The sequence below is a fragment of the Panthera uncia genome, unplaced genomic scaffold (assembly GCF_023721935.1).
Source record: "Panthera uncia isolate 11264 unplaced genomic scaffold, Puncia_PCG_1.0 HiC_scaffold_195, whole genome shotgun sequence".
NCBI lineage: Eukaryota > Metazoa > Chordata > Mammalia > Carnivora > Felidae > Panthera > Panthera uncia.
The window spans coordinates 82,042-100,394 of NW_026058635.1; the positions used below are offsets into that span (position 1 = coordinate 82,042).

Consider the following 18,353-nt stretch of genomic DNA (forward strand, 5'->3'; position numbering starts at 1 on the left):
ACCCCATCAGCAGCGTCTCTGTCTTCCTATTTACTTTGGTGGGAAAGCTGCATTTTTTTTTTTAAGTTTTTATTTTAATCACCCAGTGATCATCATGGCAAGTGCACTCCTAATCCTCATCACCTGTTTCACCTGTTCCCCCCACCTCCCTCCCTCCTGGTCACCATCAGTTTGTTCTCTATAGCTAAGTGTGTGTTTCTTGCTTTGTCTCTTTTTATCCCCCTTTGTTCATTTTTTTTTGTTTCTTAAATTCCACATATGAGTGAAATCATATGATATTTGTCTTTCTCTGACTGACTTATTTCGCTTAGCATTATACTCCCTAGATCCATCCATGTCATTGCAAATGGCAAGATTTCAGCCTTTTTATGGCTAATATTCCATTCCGTTCCATTCCACAAACTCACCAATACCTGCTGTTTCTTGTGTTTTTGATTTTAGCCATTCTGACAGGTGTGAGGTGATATCTCATTGTAGTTTTGATTTGCATTTCCCTGATGATGAGGGATGTTAAGCATTTTTTCATGTATCTGTTGGCCATTTGTATGTCTTCTGTGGAGAAATGTCTGTTCATGTCTTCTGCCCATTTTTAATTGGGTTATTTGTTTTGGATGTGTTGAGTTATATAAGTACTTTATATATTTTGGATACTAACCCTATATCGAATATGTCATTTGCAAACATCTTCTCCCATTCCATAGGTTGCCCTTTAGTTTTGTTGATTATTTCCTTCACTATGCAGAAGCTTTTCTTTTTTTAAGATTTATTATCTTTAAGTAATCTCTACATACAACGTGGGGCTTGAACTCACAACCCCAAGATCAAGAGTTGCATGCTCCACCAACTGAGCCAGCCAGGCACCCCTGTAGAAGATTTTTATTTTGATGTAGTCCCAATAGTTTATTTTTGCTTTTGTTTCTCTTGCCTGAGGAGACCTATCTAGAAAAATGTTGCTATGACTGATATCATAGAGACTACTACTTATGTTTTCCTCTAGGAATTTATGGTTCAAGTCTCACATTTAGATCTTTAATCCATTTTAAATGTATTTTTGTGTATGGTGCAAGAAAGTGTTTCCAACACCATTTGTGGAAGAGACTGCCTTTTTTCCACTGGATATTCTTTCCTGCCTTATCAAAGAGTAGTTGACCATAAATTGTTGGTTTATTTCTGCATTTTGTTCTGTTTCATTGATCTGTGTGTCTTTTTTTGTGTGCCAGTACCATACTGTTTTGATGATTACAGTTTTGTTATGTAACTTAAGTCTGGAATTGTGATGTCTCCAACTTTGCTTTTTTTTTCAAGATTGCTTTGGCGATTCAGGGTCTTTTATGGTTCCATACAAATGTTAGGATTATTTGTTCCAGTTATGTGAAAAATGCTGTTGGTATTTTGATGGGGATTTCATTAAAGGTGTAGATTGCTTTGGGTATTATAGACATTTTAACGATATTATTTCTTCCAATCCACGACCATGGGATGTTTTTCCATTTCTTTCTGTCATCTTCAATTTCTTTCATCAGTGTTTTATAGTTTTCAGAGTACAGGTCTTTCACCTCTTTGGTTAGTTTTATTCTAAGTATCTTATTATTTTGGGTGCAGTTATAAATGGGATTGTTTTCTGAATTTCTCTTTCTGTTGCTTCATTATTGGTGTATAGAAATGCAACAGATTTCTGTGGATTGATTTTGAATCCTGTGATTTTACTGAATTTGTTTATCAGTTCTAGAAGTGTTTTGGTGGAGTCTTGGGTTTTCTATATAGAGTATCATGTCTTCTTCAAACAGTGGAAGTTTGACTTCTTCCTTACCAGTTTGGATGCCTTTTATTTCTTCTTTTTGTCTGATTGCTGTAGCTAGGACTTCCAGGACTATGTTGAATAAAAGTGGTAAGAGTGGACATCCTTGTCTTTTTCTTGACCTTAGGAGAAAAGCTCTCATGTTTTCCCCATTGAGGATGATGTTAGCTGTGGGTTTTTCATATATGGCTTTTATTATGTTGAGATATGCTCCCTCTAAACCTACTTTGTTGAGGGTTTTTTTTTTTTGTGAATGGATGTTGTACTTTGTCAAATGCTTTCTCTGTATCTATTGAAAAGATCGTATGGTTCTTATCCTTTCTCTTACTGATACAATGTATCATGTTGATTGATTTGTGAATATTGAATCATCCTTGCAACCAAGGAATAAATCCCAATTGATCGTGGTGAATGATTTTTTAACATGTTGTTGCATTTGATTTGCTAGTACTTTGTTGAGAATACTTGCATCTATGTTCATCAAAGATACTGGCCTATAGTTCTCTCTTTTTGTGATGTCTTTATCTGGTTTTGGTATCAGGGTAATGCTGGCCTCATAGAATGAATTTGGAAGTTTTCCTTCCTCGTCTGTTTTTTGGAATATTTTGAGAAAGTATGGGTATTAACTCTTCTTTAAATGTTTGCTAGAATTCACTTGTGAAGCCATCTGATCCTGGATTTTGGTGGCTATCAGTCTGTTCAAGTTTTCTATTTCTTCCTATTTCAGTTTTGGTAGTTTCTATGTTTCTAGGAATTTTTCCATTTCTTCCAGGTTGTCCAGTTTTTTGGCATATGGTTTTTCATAATATTCTCTTAAAATTATTTGTCTTTCTGTGGTGTTGTTTGTTATTTCTCCTCTCTCATTGGTGATTTTATGTCTCTGAGGCCTTTTTCTTCTCTTTTTGATAAGTCTAGCTAGGTGGATTTCATTGATTTTTTTTCACAGAACCAGCTCCTGGTTTCATGTATCTATTCTATTTTTTTCATTTTCTATATCATTTATTTCTGCTCTTATCTTTATTATTTACTTCCTTCTGCTGGTTTCAGGTTTTGCTTGTTGTTCTTTTTCTAGCTCCTTTAGGTGTAAGGTTAGGTTGTTTATGTGAGATTTTCTTGGTTCTGGAGGTGGCCTATACTGCTATAAACTTCCCTCTTTGTAGGCATTTTTGATGCATCCAGAGGTTTTGAGCTGATGTGTTTTCATTTTCATTTGTTTCGTTGTATTTTTTATTTCTCCTTTTATTTCCAAGTTGACCCATTCATTGTTTAAGGCATTTTATTTAACCTGCATGTATTTGTGTTTTTTCTAGATTTTTTTCTTGTGGTTGATTTCTGTTTTTATGGTGTTGTGATCAGAGAAGATGCATGGTATGACTTTTATCTTTTTGAATTTGTTGAGGCTTGTTTTGTGACTTAATATGTGATCTGGAAAATGTCCCATGTGTGCTTGAAAAGAATGCCTAATCTGCTATTTTAGGATTGAATGCTCTGAATATTTCCGTTAAATCCATGTGTTCCAGTGTGTCATTCAAAGCCATTTTTTCCTTGTTGACTTTTTGTTTTGATGATCTGTCCATTGATTGAAGTGGAGTGTTGAAGTCCCCTACTATTATTGTATTACTGTCAATTAGATCCTTTATGTTTGTAATTAACTATTTTATGTGTTTGGGTGCTTCATGTTGGAGGCATAATTATTTACAATTGTTACATCTTCTTGTTAGATTTTCCCCTTTATTATTATATAGTGTCTTTCTTTGTCTCTCATTACAGTCTTTGTTTTAGTCTGTTTTCTCTTATATAAGTATTGCATCTCTGGCTTACTTTTGACACCCAGGTACGTGATAGTTGTTTCTCCCGTCCCCTCACTTTCAGTTGATAGGTGTCTTTAGGCCTAAAATGAGTTTCTTGTAGGCAACATATATAGATGGGTTTTGTTTTTTTTTTTTATCCATTCTGTCACCCTATGTCTTTTGATTGGAGCATTTAGTCCATTTACATTCAAAGTAATTATTGACATATATATTTATTGCCATTTTATTACTTGTTTTGTGGTTGTTTCTGAAGATTTTCTCTGATCCTTTCTTATTGTTCTCTCTTTCATGTTTTACTGATTTTCTTTAGTAAGACATTTGGATTTCTTTCTCTTCATTCTTCACATATTTATTAGTGGTTTTTAATTTGAGGTTACCATTAGGTTTGTATATAACATCTTCTGTATATAGTACTCTATATTAAGTTGATGGTCATTTAAGTTTGAACCCATTCTTTACTCCTCTTCTCCCCACATTTTAGGTATATGGTGTCATATTTTATATCTTTTTTATTTTGTGAGTTCCTTGACTGACTTTTACAGAAATACTCATTTTTATTGCTTTGTGTTTCTTACCTTCATACTTGTCATTTTTGGTCTTTCCTTTCCACCCAAAGAGTCCCCTTTAATATTTCTTGCAAGGCCGGTTTAGTGGTCACAAACTCCACTAATTTTTGTTTTTCCAGGAAACTCTTTATCTCTGCTTCTATTCTGAATGAGCCTTACTGGATAGAATATTCTTGGCTGTAGACTTTTTCTCATTCTGCACTTTGAATATATCATGCCTCTCCTTTCTGGCTTGTAAAGTTTTTGCTGAAAAATTCACTGATAGCCTTATGGGATTTCCTTTGTATGTAACTGTCTTCTTTTGTCTTGCTGCTTTTAATATTTTTCTTTATCACTATATTTTGCCATTTTAGTTATAATATGTCTTAGCGTGGATCTGCTTTTGTTGATTTTGTTGGGGGTTCTCTGTGCCTCCTGGATCTGAATATCTGTTTCTGTCCCCTGATTAGGAAAGTTCTCAGATATTATTTCTTCAAATAAATTCTTTACTGCCTTTTCTCTGTCTTCTCCTGAGACTCCAATAATACATGGAGTCACTGAGTTCCTTAAGTCTGTCCTCATTTTTCATAATTCTTTTTTTTTCCTCTTTTTTTACAGCTTGATTACTTTTCATTACTCTGTTCTATGTCATTAATTCATTTCCTTGCTTCTTCCAGCCTGCTGTTCATTCCATTAAGCATGTTGCTCATTTTGGTTTTTGAGCCCTTTGTCTGCTATGTTATTCCTTATCTCTGTTAATGTCACTGATGTCCTCTACTCTTTTCTCAAGTCCAGTGAGTATCCTTATGATCATTGCTAAACATTCCATCAGGCATGTTACTTATATCTGTCTTGCTTAGATCTTTGGCTGCGGCCTTGTCCTTTCTTTCATTTGGACAGATTCCTCTGTCTTCTCATTTTGTCTAACTCTGTGCCAGTTTCTCTGTGTTAGGAAAGTCAGCTACATCTCTTGTTCTTGAGGGTAATGGCTTTATGAAGAAGAGGTCTGTAGTACCCTGCACTGTAGTGTCCCTTTTTCCCCAGGGCCTGGTGCTTCTGAGGGTAACTCCAATGTGTGCTGCATGTGCTCTGATTTTGTGTCCTGGCTTCGTTATACTTCAGGCCAGTGGTCTGCAGAGGTTCTCTTTGCCTATTGTGAGCAGTGTTTGTCCCTGACCTGAATGTGGCACATTTTAACTAGGTGTGTTCTGTCTGTTTGTGAAATGAGATCTGTCACCACCACCACCACCAGAAGTAAGGTCTTCCAAAACTCCCAGATTGAGAGATGAGGTGTTGGCAGGGGTTTAGACTGTTCCTCTGAGGGAGAGGTCTGCTACACTGGGACTGAGGCAAGCATGACTGGGAAGCAGGGTTCTTCTGGAGTATGGGATGGCATGGTTTGGTGTAAGCAAGTTAGGTAGTGAGTGTCAGCACTGTGCTGGTTCCTGCAGGTAGCTCTGGGCTTATGCTGAGGGGAGGGGAGGGAAATGGCACCTGCTAGTTCCTTTGTTCCCAGATGGGTCTGCTGTGAGCACTACCTCTCTAGGACATGCTCCGAGATAAGCAACTAACCTTCCCACTGTATGCCCCAGGCATTCTTCAGATCACTGTGTCCACACTGTATGTCCGAGGATGTTTGCCTGCCTTCTCTCTAAGAGCAGCCCCAATGTCCTCTGAGCTCTTCCAGACAAGCATGCTGATCTTTAAAACTCCAGGCTTGGGGCGCCTGGGTGGCTTGGTCAGCTAAGCGTCTGACTTCGGCTCAGGTCATGATCTCCCGGTCCGTGAGTTTGAGACCCGCGTCAGGCTCTGTGCTGACAGCTCAGAGCCTGGAGCATGTTTCGGATTCTGTGTCTCCCTCTCTCTCTGCTCTTCCCCTGTTCATGCTCTGTCTCTCTCTGTCTCAAAAATAAATAAGCATTAAAAAAAAAATTAAAAAGACAAAAAAACTCCAGGCTTGAAGCCCTGCTGGTTGCCAGAACTCATGAAATTCAGGCTCTCTTGATTTCCAAGCCAATTGCTATGGGAATTTGTTTTCCCTATGCACTCCTCTCTATGCTATTCTGCCTCTCACCCTTCTCTGTGACTGCAGCTTTCTTCCCACTGCAATGACCACAATCTGTTTCTCTCTCAAGCTGTATTTCTTCACTTCCTACCTTCTTCCATGTGACCTCTTCTCTCCCTTAAGTTGTGGATGCTGTTCTGCTAGTGTTCAAGTTGATTTGGGGGGGTGGTATTTAGTATGATTTGATAGTTATTTAGTTGTATGTGCGGGATGAGGCAAGTCTAGGGTCCTCCTCCATTGCCATTCTCCCCTCCTCTCGGGAGTCAGTTTTGCTGAAGATTGATTATATCATCAAACTTGAAATTTAAGATACATGTTTATATTTCATAATGCCATCATCTGGTTTTTCAGGAAACTTCTTTCCTGTTTTTATTGTGGTAATGGTATTTAAATAGGGGTTTTACAGAAGTATTCATTGCCAGTGATTTGTTAAATTTGTATAGTATGTTCTATTATTTTTTGAGCATGCAATCAGAATTGTCATAACATAGGTCCATGAAAACTGGAACTAGACATATATGGATCTTATTTCATTTTCTTAAAAGATTTTTAAAAAAAAGAAAAGGAGGATAATGTAATGGTTGATTACAATTGGAGAGTTTTTCTGTTTTTGAAATTTATTTCTTCATGTTAGATTACTAATCTTGCATTTTCTTAAGAAGTAAAGTGGTATAAAATTTAAACTTAATAATTGAAATTTAATATTTAACAACTTGATGGGTCATTAAATTTGAGGAGGTAGATAATTTACCTTAAAAATTTTTGCAAATACCTTAGTGTTAACTATAAAATTGAGAAGAAGTGCTATAGCCATAGTTCTCATTCTAGGCTACATGTTAGAAACATCTTAGAAACTTGTTTTAGAAAATTTTTTAATGTGTATTTATTTATTTTGAGAGAGAGAGCATGCATACAAGTGGGGGAAGGGGTGAGAGAGAGGGAGAGAGAGAATCCCAAGAAGGCTCCACATTGTCAGCACACAGCCTGACCCGGAGCTCTATCTCATGAACTGCGAGATCGTGACCTGAGCTGAAATCAAGAGTCAGATGCCAACTGACCAACTGAGCCACCCAGGCTCCCCTTATCTTAGAAACTTTTAAAAATTGTTAATGTCCAGTTACTATCAGAAATAACCAATGCCAGGTCTGGTACATGAAATATAAAAGATTAGCTAAGAAAACTTGTCCTGTGAGATAGCAGGGAACTTATCAAAGCCTACGTGTCAAAAAGCCTTGAGGGTCAACTGGACGAGGCTCCCACAGGCCAACATAAGACCATTTGGGCTTCAATAAGGTAGTAACTTAATGGACTGAAACACATCAAATATGTCATGAGTAATAGTAGACTCATAATGACACTAAAGAAAATTAGTTGGTAACCAATATTAGAAGATGCTTATGAACAAATTCATTATTTTGAAAACAGACAATAAAAGAAGAATTGTCTTTTCCAGGCTAGCTGCATGACTAGAAAACCAGTAGTAGATGAGGGAAGCTTCCCTTTATAGAAGTATTTCAGTCAATAAATAATAGGATTTAAATCTCAGAGTTTGCAGTTCTTAGGAACTAATGGATGTAGGTCATCATCATGGCTACTGGTGTTAGAAAAAATAGAAGCAAACAGATGTTATGTGCCTCTGGATGGAAAAACACACCATATGAAAAAGTCTCGCCAAACAAAATTTTTTTTTTGAATTTGAATCTTAGAAAATCTCTAAATCCCGACAACCGACACCAAAGACGGAAGGACATGCTACGTGACACCACCATGGAGCAATCAGCAAAATTCTGTCTGTAGAAATGGCTACAGAACAAAGGACCCAGTTTCCCAGTTGCTAAAACAAATAAGTTGGCAGTGTAAGGGAGAAATAGAAGGAACCTATAGATTTAAAAAGGTTCATAAACCAGGTAGACTTATTTTGGTCCCGATTCAACTGAACTACAAAATAATCAGTTACAAAATTTATGCAACAATTGGAAATTTGACTGCTAACAGGATTAGATTAATATTAAGGAATTGTCATTTTTAAGCTGTGATAATGTTGTTGGTTATTGTGGTTATAGTTCTAAGAACCCTCATCTTTTAGAGATTCATACTGAAATAATTACTGTTAAACGATTTGATATCTGGGATTTGCTGTAGAATAATGTGAGTTTTTAGGAAGGGAGTGGGGCTTAGAGGAAACAAGTTTGGCTTTGAATCAATTGTGTAAGGTGGGTGATGGTTATGTGGGAGTTTGTTACTCTTCTTTCTACTTTTACATTTTTCATGTGTTTGAGTTTTTCCATGAGACAAGATTTTAAAAGCTACCAATACCTACTGTCACCCCTGGCTAATTAATTCAGTACCTCTGTCAGTTGGGTCCGGGGAAGCAGCATCTTTTTAAAAGTTTCCCAGGTGATTCCAACGTATGGCCAGGACTAGGACAGAGAACCACTCTGAGACATCACTCAGTGTTTCTCAAAGTGCGGTCTATGAACCCGTTGCTTGTGAATCATCTGAGAAGTTCAAAAAAGGAGTGTACATTCCTAGGCTGCGACCCTCTAAAAATAGGACCTACGGGTTTGCATTTTTTTTAATTTTTTTTTAACGTTTATTTATTTTTGAGACAGAGAGAGACAGAGCATGAACGGGGGAGGGGCAGAGAGAGAGGGAGACACAGAATCGGAAGCAGGCTCCAGGCTCTGAGCCGTCAGCCCAGAGCCCGACTCGGGGCTTGAACTCACGGACCGTGAGACCATGACCTGAGCTGAAGTCGGACGCTTAACTGACTGAGCCACCCACGTGCCCCGAGGGTTTGCATTTTTAACAAGCACTCCAGATGGGAAGGGTCAGTGGCTGGAAAGTGGTTAAGAATAGCAACATGGTCCCAGCAGACCTCTGTTACAAGCTCTGTCTCTCACTGGACGAGAAGTATTAAGAGAACAAATCAAACCTCTCTGCCGCTGTTTCCTCTCTGTTTTGTCTACACTAGAAATTTGATAGCGACCTTTGCAAGGTTACTGCAAGGGCTGAAGATTTAAAAAGTGGCAAGCACTGCCTTTTATGCATGGTTCCAGTTCAGTATAGGGCAATTACTGTGATCCCTACTACTGTTTGTATTGTTACCCAAATCAGGCAAAGCAATTTGGACAATCAATGTCAGTCATGTTAAATTCTTCTGCTTTGTAAGTAAGTTACTGTTTATATGTACAATAAACAACTTTCTTAAGCCACCTAAGTCTCAGAAATTTTACCACACATGCAATCTTCTTGAAATAAAATTACTATAGGAAATTGAGGAATAAATCAAAATAAAGAACTCAAAAATGGGCTAGTCATTTTATAAAATCACTAGTGAACAATAAAGTAGTTGTGATGATTCTAAAGCATTGTAAGTATCTAACCTAATGGTTGATCATGCAAAAACGCTATGTCAAAAATAGTAACTGGATGTTAATCTGGATCTAAAACTCCAGCTTCATTCATCAAAAACAAGAGATGTAAAGGGACAGAGAGAAAAAAAGTCAAAAGGAAAAGTATGATGAAATTCGCAGTGTAACTGTGGAGGGAGCCCAAAGACAGCATTTGATTTTTTTTTTTACATCAATAATTACAGAAAACAGATTTATTTGAGTTTCTGTTGGAATTAAAAATTGGCATAGTCAAAACAGAATATTTATTATTCAAATCGTTAGATGAAAGAGAAGGGAAAAATAGTGGGGAAAATGCTCGACTATTAACTGAAATTAACTACTTGACTGTAGTCTACTCTGGAAGTACCTAAATAGGGAACTGGCTTTAATGGCTTGTCATACACTTCCTCAAAATTAATAAAAACTCACAAACTAAAATAGCACATTTTCCTGTGCATACGTAAGTATATAAGTGTAGAAAAAGCATGGCAAATGTTAACAGTGTTTGTCTCTGGATGGAGAATCCTGAAAAACCCCATTTTTCATTTGTATTTTCCAAAATTTCTTTTTTTTTTTTTTTAATTTTTTTTTCAACGTTTTTTATTTATTTTTGGGACAGAGAGAGACAGAGCATGAACAGGGGAGGGGCAGAGAGAGAGGGAGACACAGAATCGGAAACAGGCTCCAGACTCCGAGCCATCAGCCCAGAGCCTGACGCGGGGCTCGAACTCACAGACCGCGAGATCGTGACCTGGCTGAAGTCGGACGCTTAACCGACTGCGCCACCCAGGCGACCCCAAAATTTCTATAATCAACACACATAACTTTTTTCAATAAGAAAAAAAATAATGACTGTATATCAAAAGAAACATTTTCTTAATTGATTCAATTTTTTTTTGGAAAGTCAGGAGAGTAACCTTCCACCAGAGTCAATGGAATCTTTATAGGTAAAGATTTATCAATAAACTAATAGCTCAAAGAAAATATCTTTGATAAAGAATAAGGATGAAAGGCATCAGTCAGATCAAACCAAAATAGAGGCAATAGCTCGTTTTCAGACTTGTTGCTAATGTAGAACACAGCTTCAAGACAATATGATATCCAAAGGGCTCTGAGCAATGAAGAAACAGGTGACAAAATCCATGTGCATATACTGACTTAGAATTAAGGTCCCTAAAACTTTACTTAGAACCTAATCTTTTTAAACATATATTACAAAATTTTATTTATCTCATTTTTCCATAGTAGCTAAGGAATTTAAAGCATGGAGAAGCATTATCATTAGGAACACTGATGATTACAGTAAAAGATAACCAACAAAGAGGGAAGAAACAAAGACTCATAAAAATTATATCCAGAAGTCAAAGAATAGTAATCTTTGTCCATATATGCCTATGATAACTCTAGAGGACCAACTGCCTATATAGCCATCAAGGGCTATGGGATATTGAAAAATATGCAAAAATATATTCAGAATAATAATCATAAAATTTTTCAAGTAAATTATATTCATTTTTTTAAATTATCCTTTATTTTTTTTTAACATTTTTATTTATTATTGAGAGATAGAGAAAGACAGAGCATGAGCAGGGGAGAGGCAGAGAGAGGAGGAGACACCGAATCCGAAGCAGGCTCCAGGCTCAGAGCTGTCAGCACAGAGCCCGACACGGGGCTCGAACTCACAAACCACGAGATCATGACCTGAGCTGAAGTCGGACGCTCAACCGACTGAGCCACCCAGGCGCCCCATTGTTTTACTTTATTTAAGAAGGCAGGGAAATACATTTTAGAAAGATTTTTACCCCAAATAAAATTTTGAATGCTTGGGCCCTTAGTAGGATAAATTTTTCTTTTTTTTCTTTTTTTTTAAATTTTTTTAACGTTTATTTATTTTGAGAGACAGAGACAGAGCATGAGTGGGGGAGGGGCAGAGAGAGAGAGGGAGATACAGAATCTGAAGCAGGCTCCAGGCTCTGAGCTATCAGCACACAGCCCGATGCGGGGCTCGAACCCGTGAACTGTGAGATCATGACCTGAGCTGAAGTCGGATGCTGACCTTACTGAGCCACCCAGGTGCCCCAGGATAAATTTATCTTTAATGGTTAAGTTACATTGCCAAAAATTCACTCTTCATACCCGTAAGATATCTTAACTTGTTTTATGTTCAAAACTATAAGGTGTAACAATGCCAATTCACATTCTTGGCCATACCTCTCTCAGGTACTGAAAAATAAATTCAATTCAAAATATTTTTAAAACTTACTCAGCAAATATACCTCTTTGACATTTCAAACATGTTTTTGATCGACCTTTGCTATTGGTTATAATCAGATGTCAGGTCAGTAGAAAGTGAAATAAAATCTGTACTTTAATTACACTGCTCAGCCAGGGTATGAAGTTTGAAGTAATTTGATGAAAGCATTTTTGAAAGTCTAAACCTAGCCCTTAAAAACTATATTTATTTAATCAATTGATTTAGCATTCCAGTGCTGGAAGATTCAAGTTCACGGCCATGATTACTTTGTGTTCCCTTATCATCTTTCCTTTACTGAGTATAATCTTGTCAATGACCTTTTTCTCATCAATTCACAGGGGAACAAGGAACGTGTTTGTCAGAAGAACAGAATGTGGAGTGGAGAGGTAGCAGTGTGCAAAAGTAAGTCAAATGACACTGAGCAGTCCTAAAAAAAAAAAAAAAAAAACGATACCATATCATGTGACACATGATAACAACATGGCCACATTTTCTTTATAAATCAGTTTTTTAATAAAAAAAAATTTTTTAATCATCTCCGTAAACTGTCGGAGAATCTTTTATGGGCTTTTTGCTCAAGGTCCCCGAGCCAATAAAAGGGTCAAAAATAATAGTAGAAACTAATGATTAAATTGGAATAGAGCACAAAATTACCAAATTGGGAATGGCAAACATTTTGTTTCGAAATTAGTTCATTATTGGATTTATTTGCATTCTTTTTGTGGGCTTTTCCCCCAAATAATTATAATTAGAAGGCTTAGCGCTATTGTTTTTTGGTGACGGTACTAGCCAAAACTGACAGTTTTTTAGTGATGTTGTCATCACATCTGTCACATTTTTGTGTGTGTGGAATTTTGCATTAACTCATCTTATGAGAACATGCAAGTTTATTGAGCAAGACATGAGTTCATTCACATGAGTTCATTCCCAACACATGGCCCATATGATCCCTCTGCTGGAGACAATGTACAGTTGACCTCCTAACCAACCCAGGTTTGAACCATGCATGTCCACTTATATGTGGGTTTTTTTTTTTTTTCAATAAATGTAGTCTGGTACTGTAAATGTATTTTCTCATCCTTAGGACTTTCTTCGTAACATTTTTCTCTAGCTTACTTGATTGTGAGAATACAGCATATCATACCTAAAACATTCAAAATATTTGTTAATCAACTGTTTATGTCATCAGCAAGGCTTCCGGTCAACAGACTATTGGTTTCTTAAGTTTCTGGGGATTCAAAAGTTATACATGGAGTTTTGACCACATGGGGTGTTGGCGCCCCTAACCCCCATGTTGTTCAAGTGTCAACTATATTTAGATACAAGTAGTTACAAGCCTATCAAAGTGGCAGGCTTTAAACTTTTTTTCTTAATAATCGTGGGGAATCATCAAATTTTCAAATTAGAATTGGCCTCTTAGATTCTAGTCAAGCAGCTTCTTAGATGATTCAACTGGACTAGATTGGATTAAGTCCAAGATCAGATAGATTTATTTATCTCACTAAATAAGTAAATGGGGACTAGGAGAAGTGAAGTGACCTACCGAGTATCATAAATTAAGTTAGTGTCAAAGCTGCCGCTAGGACTCAAGGTTGTTTCCACATGTCTTCTGGGGTAGAGTAATGATTTGATTTTATATACACAGGAATCTTACATTCTTAAAGGAATATTGTGTGGTTGGAACTCAATGGAGAATATATGACTATTTTTAGTTCTCCAAAACTTGTATATATTATACAGAAAAATATTTTTTTTAAGTTTACTTATATGTCTTGAGAGAGAGAGTGCACGAGTGGGGGGCGTGCAGAGAGAGAGGGAGGACAGAAGGTCTGAAGCAGGCTCTGCACTGACAGCAGAGAGCCCAGTGCAGGGCTTGAACTCATGAACCGTGAGATCATGACCTGAGTGAAGTCAGACTTTTAACTGACTGAGCCACCCAGCTGCCCCAGAAAAATATTTTTTAAAGATATTGAGTGATATCTCAAGTCACAGAAAGGCATCATTGGGGATTCCTGATAATAGCATTTTTTTTTCAATCTCAGCCGTTCATGATTAAAATAAAATGTAGGAACATATTTGCAGGGAATGGGAGAGAGGAAAGAAAAGGAAACATGGAGATCTGGCATAGGAACCCACCATGGCATTGGTGAGGGAATTGTTTTAGTTCTGCAGCGGGTATAAATCAAACTGCAATGACAATGGTTTGTACAGTTGCTCTCTCTGAAATGCAAGATAGTAATAAGTTCTGTATGAATCCTATTATTATCTGTGGGTTTTTTTCTTTCTAAATTACTAAATACGTGACACAAGTTCTTGGCAGAAAGTTAAAAAACACAAATACCAAAAAGAAAATGATAGTTTGAATTCCACCACTCATGGATAAAAAAAAAAAACTATTGATATTTTATATATTTTATTATACACCTTTTTTCTGAGGCATATAAAAAATACAGATATTTCTGTGGGGGAAAAGTGCTCATACTGAGCAACCTGATTTGAAAAATTCTTATATAATTATGAAATTGTTAGATATATTGATATCTGTATTATCAGTTTTCAGGGAAGCCTGTTCACATCAATATGATTCTCAAAGTGTGGCCCACAGACCAGCAGCATCAATAGCACCTGAATCTTGTTAGAAATGCAAGTTCTCGGGGCGCCTGGGTGGCTCAGTCGGTTGAGCGTCTGGCTTCGGCTCAGGTCACGATCTCGCGGTCCATGGGTTCGAGCCCCGCGTCGGGCTCTGTGCTGACAGCTCAGAGCCTGGAGCCTGTTTCAGATTCTGTGTCTCCCTCTCTCTCTGCTCCTCCCCCACTCATGCTCTGTCTCTCTCTCAAAAATAAATAAACATTAAAAAATATTAAAAAAAAAAAAGAAATGCAAGTTCTCAGGCCCTACCCCAACCCTGTTGAACCAAAATTTGCATTTTAACAAAATCCCTAGGTGATTCCTGTGCGCATTAGTTTGAAAGCACTGCGTTACTCCCATGGCTTTTAGCCTTCAGCACACTGGGATGCCCTAAGGGAGCTTTGAAAAATCCGTTGCCCAGATCAATCAGGTCAGAATGTCTGGGGGTAGAACCCCACATCAATATGTTTTTAAAGTTCCCAGGTAATTCCAAGGTACAGCCAAAGTTAAGATCCGTGGTCTCAGTATACGGAATACTCACCGGGCTGGAAGAAGCCCAGAGAAGTCAGTTAGTGTCTAATCCATTGGCTCTCAACCCTGAGTGACCATTAGAAATCATTTGGGATGCTTTTAATACCAGAAGTTCAGCCACAACACAGAGATTCTGATTCATTTGGTCTGAGATAGGGCTTGCTCATTTATACCCCCAGCACTAGTAATGACAAAAGGTAGCAATAGACATAAAGACAGCTAGAGTCAATAGGCAAAATGCCAGTCTTGAACCACCTGCATGTATGAATCCAAAACTTAGACACGCTGGGGTTTTTTCTTCCTTCAAAACGTATCCTTGTATCTCACATATGAGCAGGCTATAATATTTTATATGATGCACTGAGTACCTTTAGCAATTGTAGCAGAAGAAGGAAAGAGGGTTGGAAGAAGCATGTAATATGAGGCTTTTATTTTTCTTTCCAGAGACCAGGTGTGAAGCTCCTCTTGGGTTTCTGAACGGGAAAGCCAAAGTCGAAAACACTGCTGCTGGACCCAGTGTGGTATATTCCTGTAACAGAGGGTACAGCCTTGAAGGAGCACCTGAGGCATACTGCACTGAAAACGGAGCTTGGAGCCACCCAGTTCCTTTCTGCAAACGTGTGTGTTGACTTTAAGAGAGGTTTTAATCAGATTCAGTTTCATGATTAATTTCCCCAGTGTCTGAAACAGAGGAAACTCCACTGAGTGAGACTGACCCAGAGAAAGCAATCAGTGTATATCCAAACCAAATACTGTGGGCTATTTTTAAAACCCAGTTATATTATCTGAAATATCCTAAGAATTGGCTTTCGTCAGATTCCTTGGATGATTACAGGTAGTCCAAGGCACTAATAAAAAAATGCAACTTAATGAAAAAATTTTGACACAAGTATGTAATGAATTTGACTGGGGCTGTGAAAAGGGTGAAGAAAGAATATATTAATGTCTAATTTTAATATAATAAAGTATATACATATATATAATGAATGAAGTTAATTTAGTTAGAAGCATTAGAATGAAAACAATATTCACATGTAAGATCTGAACTGAGGGAGCTCTGGTTATTGTTTCAAGTGTTATAATGCAGTAACTGAGCCTTCAAGACTCAGCTGATGCCTTCCTCACTCACAAATACCTCTTGTGCGCATTGAAAATCAGGAACACCAAAACTGCTGAAATATATGTTAATATGTGTGTCACACACTTGCAGTGAGAAGTCTTTGTGCTATCATCATTGCTGTTTTTCCTTCAGACCTACAAAATGAATCCACTCTTAGAAATAAGCCTTGAAAACTCTACAATTTAAGTTCTAATATCCTGTTCATGGTAGTGTAAGTCTAAAGTTAATATCAGCTTGCTTAGAAATGTCTGCCAATTCTCTGGGTCGTCCTTCTGTAGGATGTTCAGTTAAAGAGAGTAAAGTGACAACAAGAAGCATTTACTCTGCATTTTTAATATTTTTTTCTTCATATATATAAATGAAAAAAAGGGGGGAATGTTGATGCACTCCATGATTTCTAGCACACCTCTTGTTTCCCTAGTGTTGAGCCATCATTTCAAACAACTATTTAATTTCCCATCTTAGAATTTTAGGACAATGTGTGAGTGGTTGACTAACTTGGGGTTTTCAGACCTTAACTGATCTTATCCTTAAAAATAATGTCATGTGGATACAAAACAAATATTTTTTGTTTTTTGTTTTATTTTTTTAACACTACTTTTTAAAATATTTATTTATTTATTTTGAGGGGGTGCGGGGAGAACTGCGAGCAAGGAAGGGCAAAGAGGGAGGGAGAAAGAATCCCAAGCAGACTCCACGCTGCCACCAGAGTCCCACGTGGGGCTCGAACTCACAAACTGTGAGATCAAGACGTGAGCCACCCGAGCCACCCAGGCACCCTCCTTTTTTTTATTTTAGAGAGCGGGGGCAGAGAGAGAGAGAGAGACAGAGAAAGAGAATCTTAAGCAGGCTCCCTGCTAAGCATGGAGCCAGACGTGGGGCTCAGTCTCACAACCCTGAGATCACGACCTGAGCCAAAATCTAAAGTCAGGTGCTTACAGACTGAGCCACCCACCTGCCCCCAAACCGAGGTTTTTTTTGTTTTTTTCTTAATGTTTGAAGTTCCATATTTTTAAGCCTTATTATCATAACTGTGAACCCAGCTCCTACAGGGCTCACCACACTCTGCATTTGAAGAAATCAGAAAAGAGAATATCAGTAAGCATTGTTTTTTCTGTTTAACAGCAAATCCATGCCCTGTTCCTTTTGTGATTCCTGAGAATGCTCTGCTTTCTGAAAAGGAGTTTTACGTTGATCAGAACGTGTCCATCAAGTGTAGGGAAGGCTTCCTGCTCCAAGGCCGGGGCGTCATTACCTGTAACCCCGACGAGACGTGGACACTGACAAGTGCCAAATGTGAAAGTAAGTAAATGGAGGTGGAAGCCATTTCATCTCATGAGTGCAGAATGTTTTCTCATCCTTGTGAGATTATTTTGAATCAAGTGACTTAAATGTAGGTATTTAGGTCTCTGTGTTATCGTGGTTATCAGCTTCTGTGTTGACAATTTTTAAAATTAAAAAAAAAAAAGATCTTTGCATTCCAAACATAAAAAGGAAACCATCTTTCCAGAAGTAGGCTAAAACCTACCTGACCAGAATTCACTGAAGAGATTTTCAAAACCTGCTCTTCTAGGAATGAGCAAAATATTAAATCTAAAATACATATTTTTTTCTGAGGTACCTGTCTGGCTCAGTGGGTAGAGCATGCAGCTCCTGATCTCAGGGTCCTAACGTCAAGCCCCACACCGCGCATAGAGATTCCTTAAAAAAATAAAACAAGGCGCGCCTGGGTGGCTCAGTCGGTTACGTGTCTGACTCTTGATCTTGGCTCAGGTCTTGATCTCAGGACTGTAAGTTCAGGCCTCATGTTGGCTTCTATGCTGGCCATGAAGCCTACCTTAAAATAAGTAAGTAAGTAAGTAAGTAAGTAAGTAAGTAAGTAAATAAATAAATAAATAAAATAACATATTTTCCCCATATTCTGAGAGTCCCCAGTCTATAGGCTGTGGATGCTTTACAATACAAAAATGATTCCACATTGATTCTCAAACTTGAACCACCTAGAGGGCTTGTTTAAAACAGATTTCTGGGGGCGCCTGGGTGGCGCAGTCGGTTAAGCGTCCGACTTCAGCCAGGTCACGATCTCGCGGTCCGTGAGTTCGAGCCCCGCGTTGGGCTCTGGGCTGATGGCTCGGAGCCTGGAGCCTGTTTCCGATTCTGTGTCTCCCTCTCTCTCTGCCCCTCCCCCGTTCATGCTCTGTCTCTC

The 18,353-nt window shown here is 37.9% G+C and overlaps 1 protein-coding gene across 1 annotated transcript in view; it reads left to right on the top strand.

Moving 5' to 3' along the window:
- The window catches only part of LOC125917513 (sushi, von Willebrand factor type A, EGF and pentraxin domain-containing protein 1), a 97,370-nt gene extending 79,027 nt beyond the window's left edge, over positions 1 to 18,343 (top strand). The window contains exons 32-34 of the mRNA XM_049623697.1: positions 12,207 to 12,270; positions 15,472 to 15,645; positions 17,273 to 18,343. Coding sequence (XP_049479654.1) covers positions 12,207 to 12,270; positions 15,472 to 15,645; positions 17,273 to 17,457 — 423 coding nt within the window. The 3' untranslated portion in view covers positions 17,458 to 18,343. The remainder of the gene's footprint in view (positions 1 to 12,206; positions 12,271 to 15,471; positions 15,646 to 17,272) is intronic.
- The last annotated feature ends 10 nt before the right edge of the window (positions 18,344 to 18,353 follow it).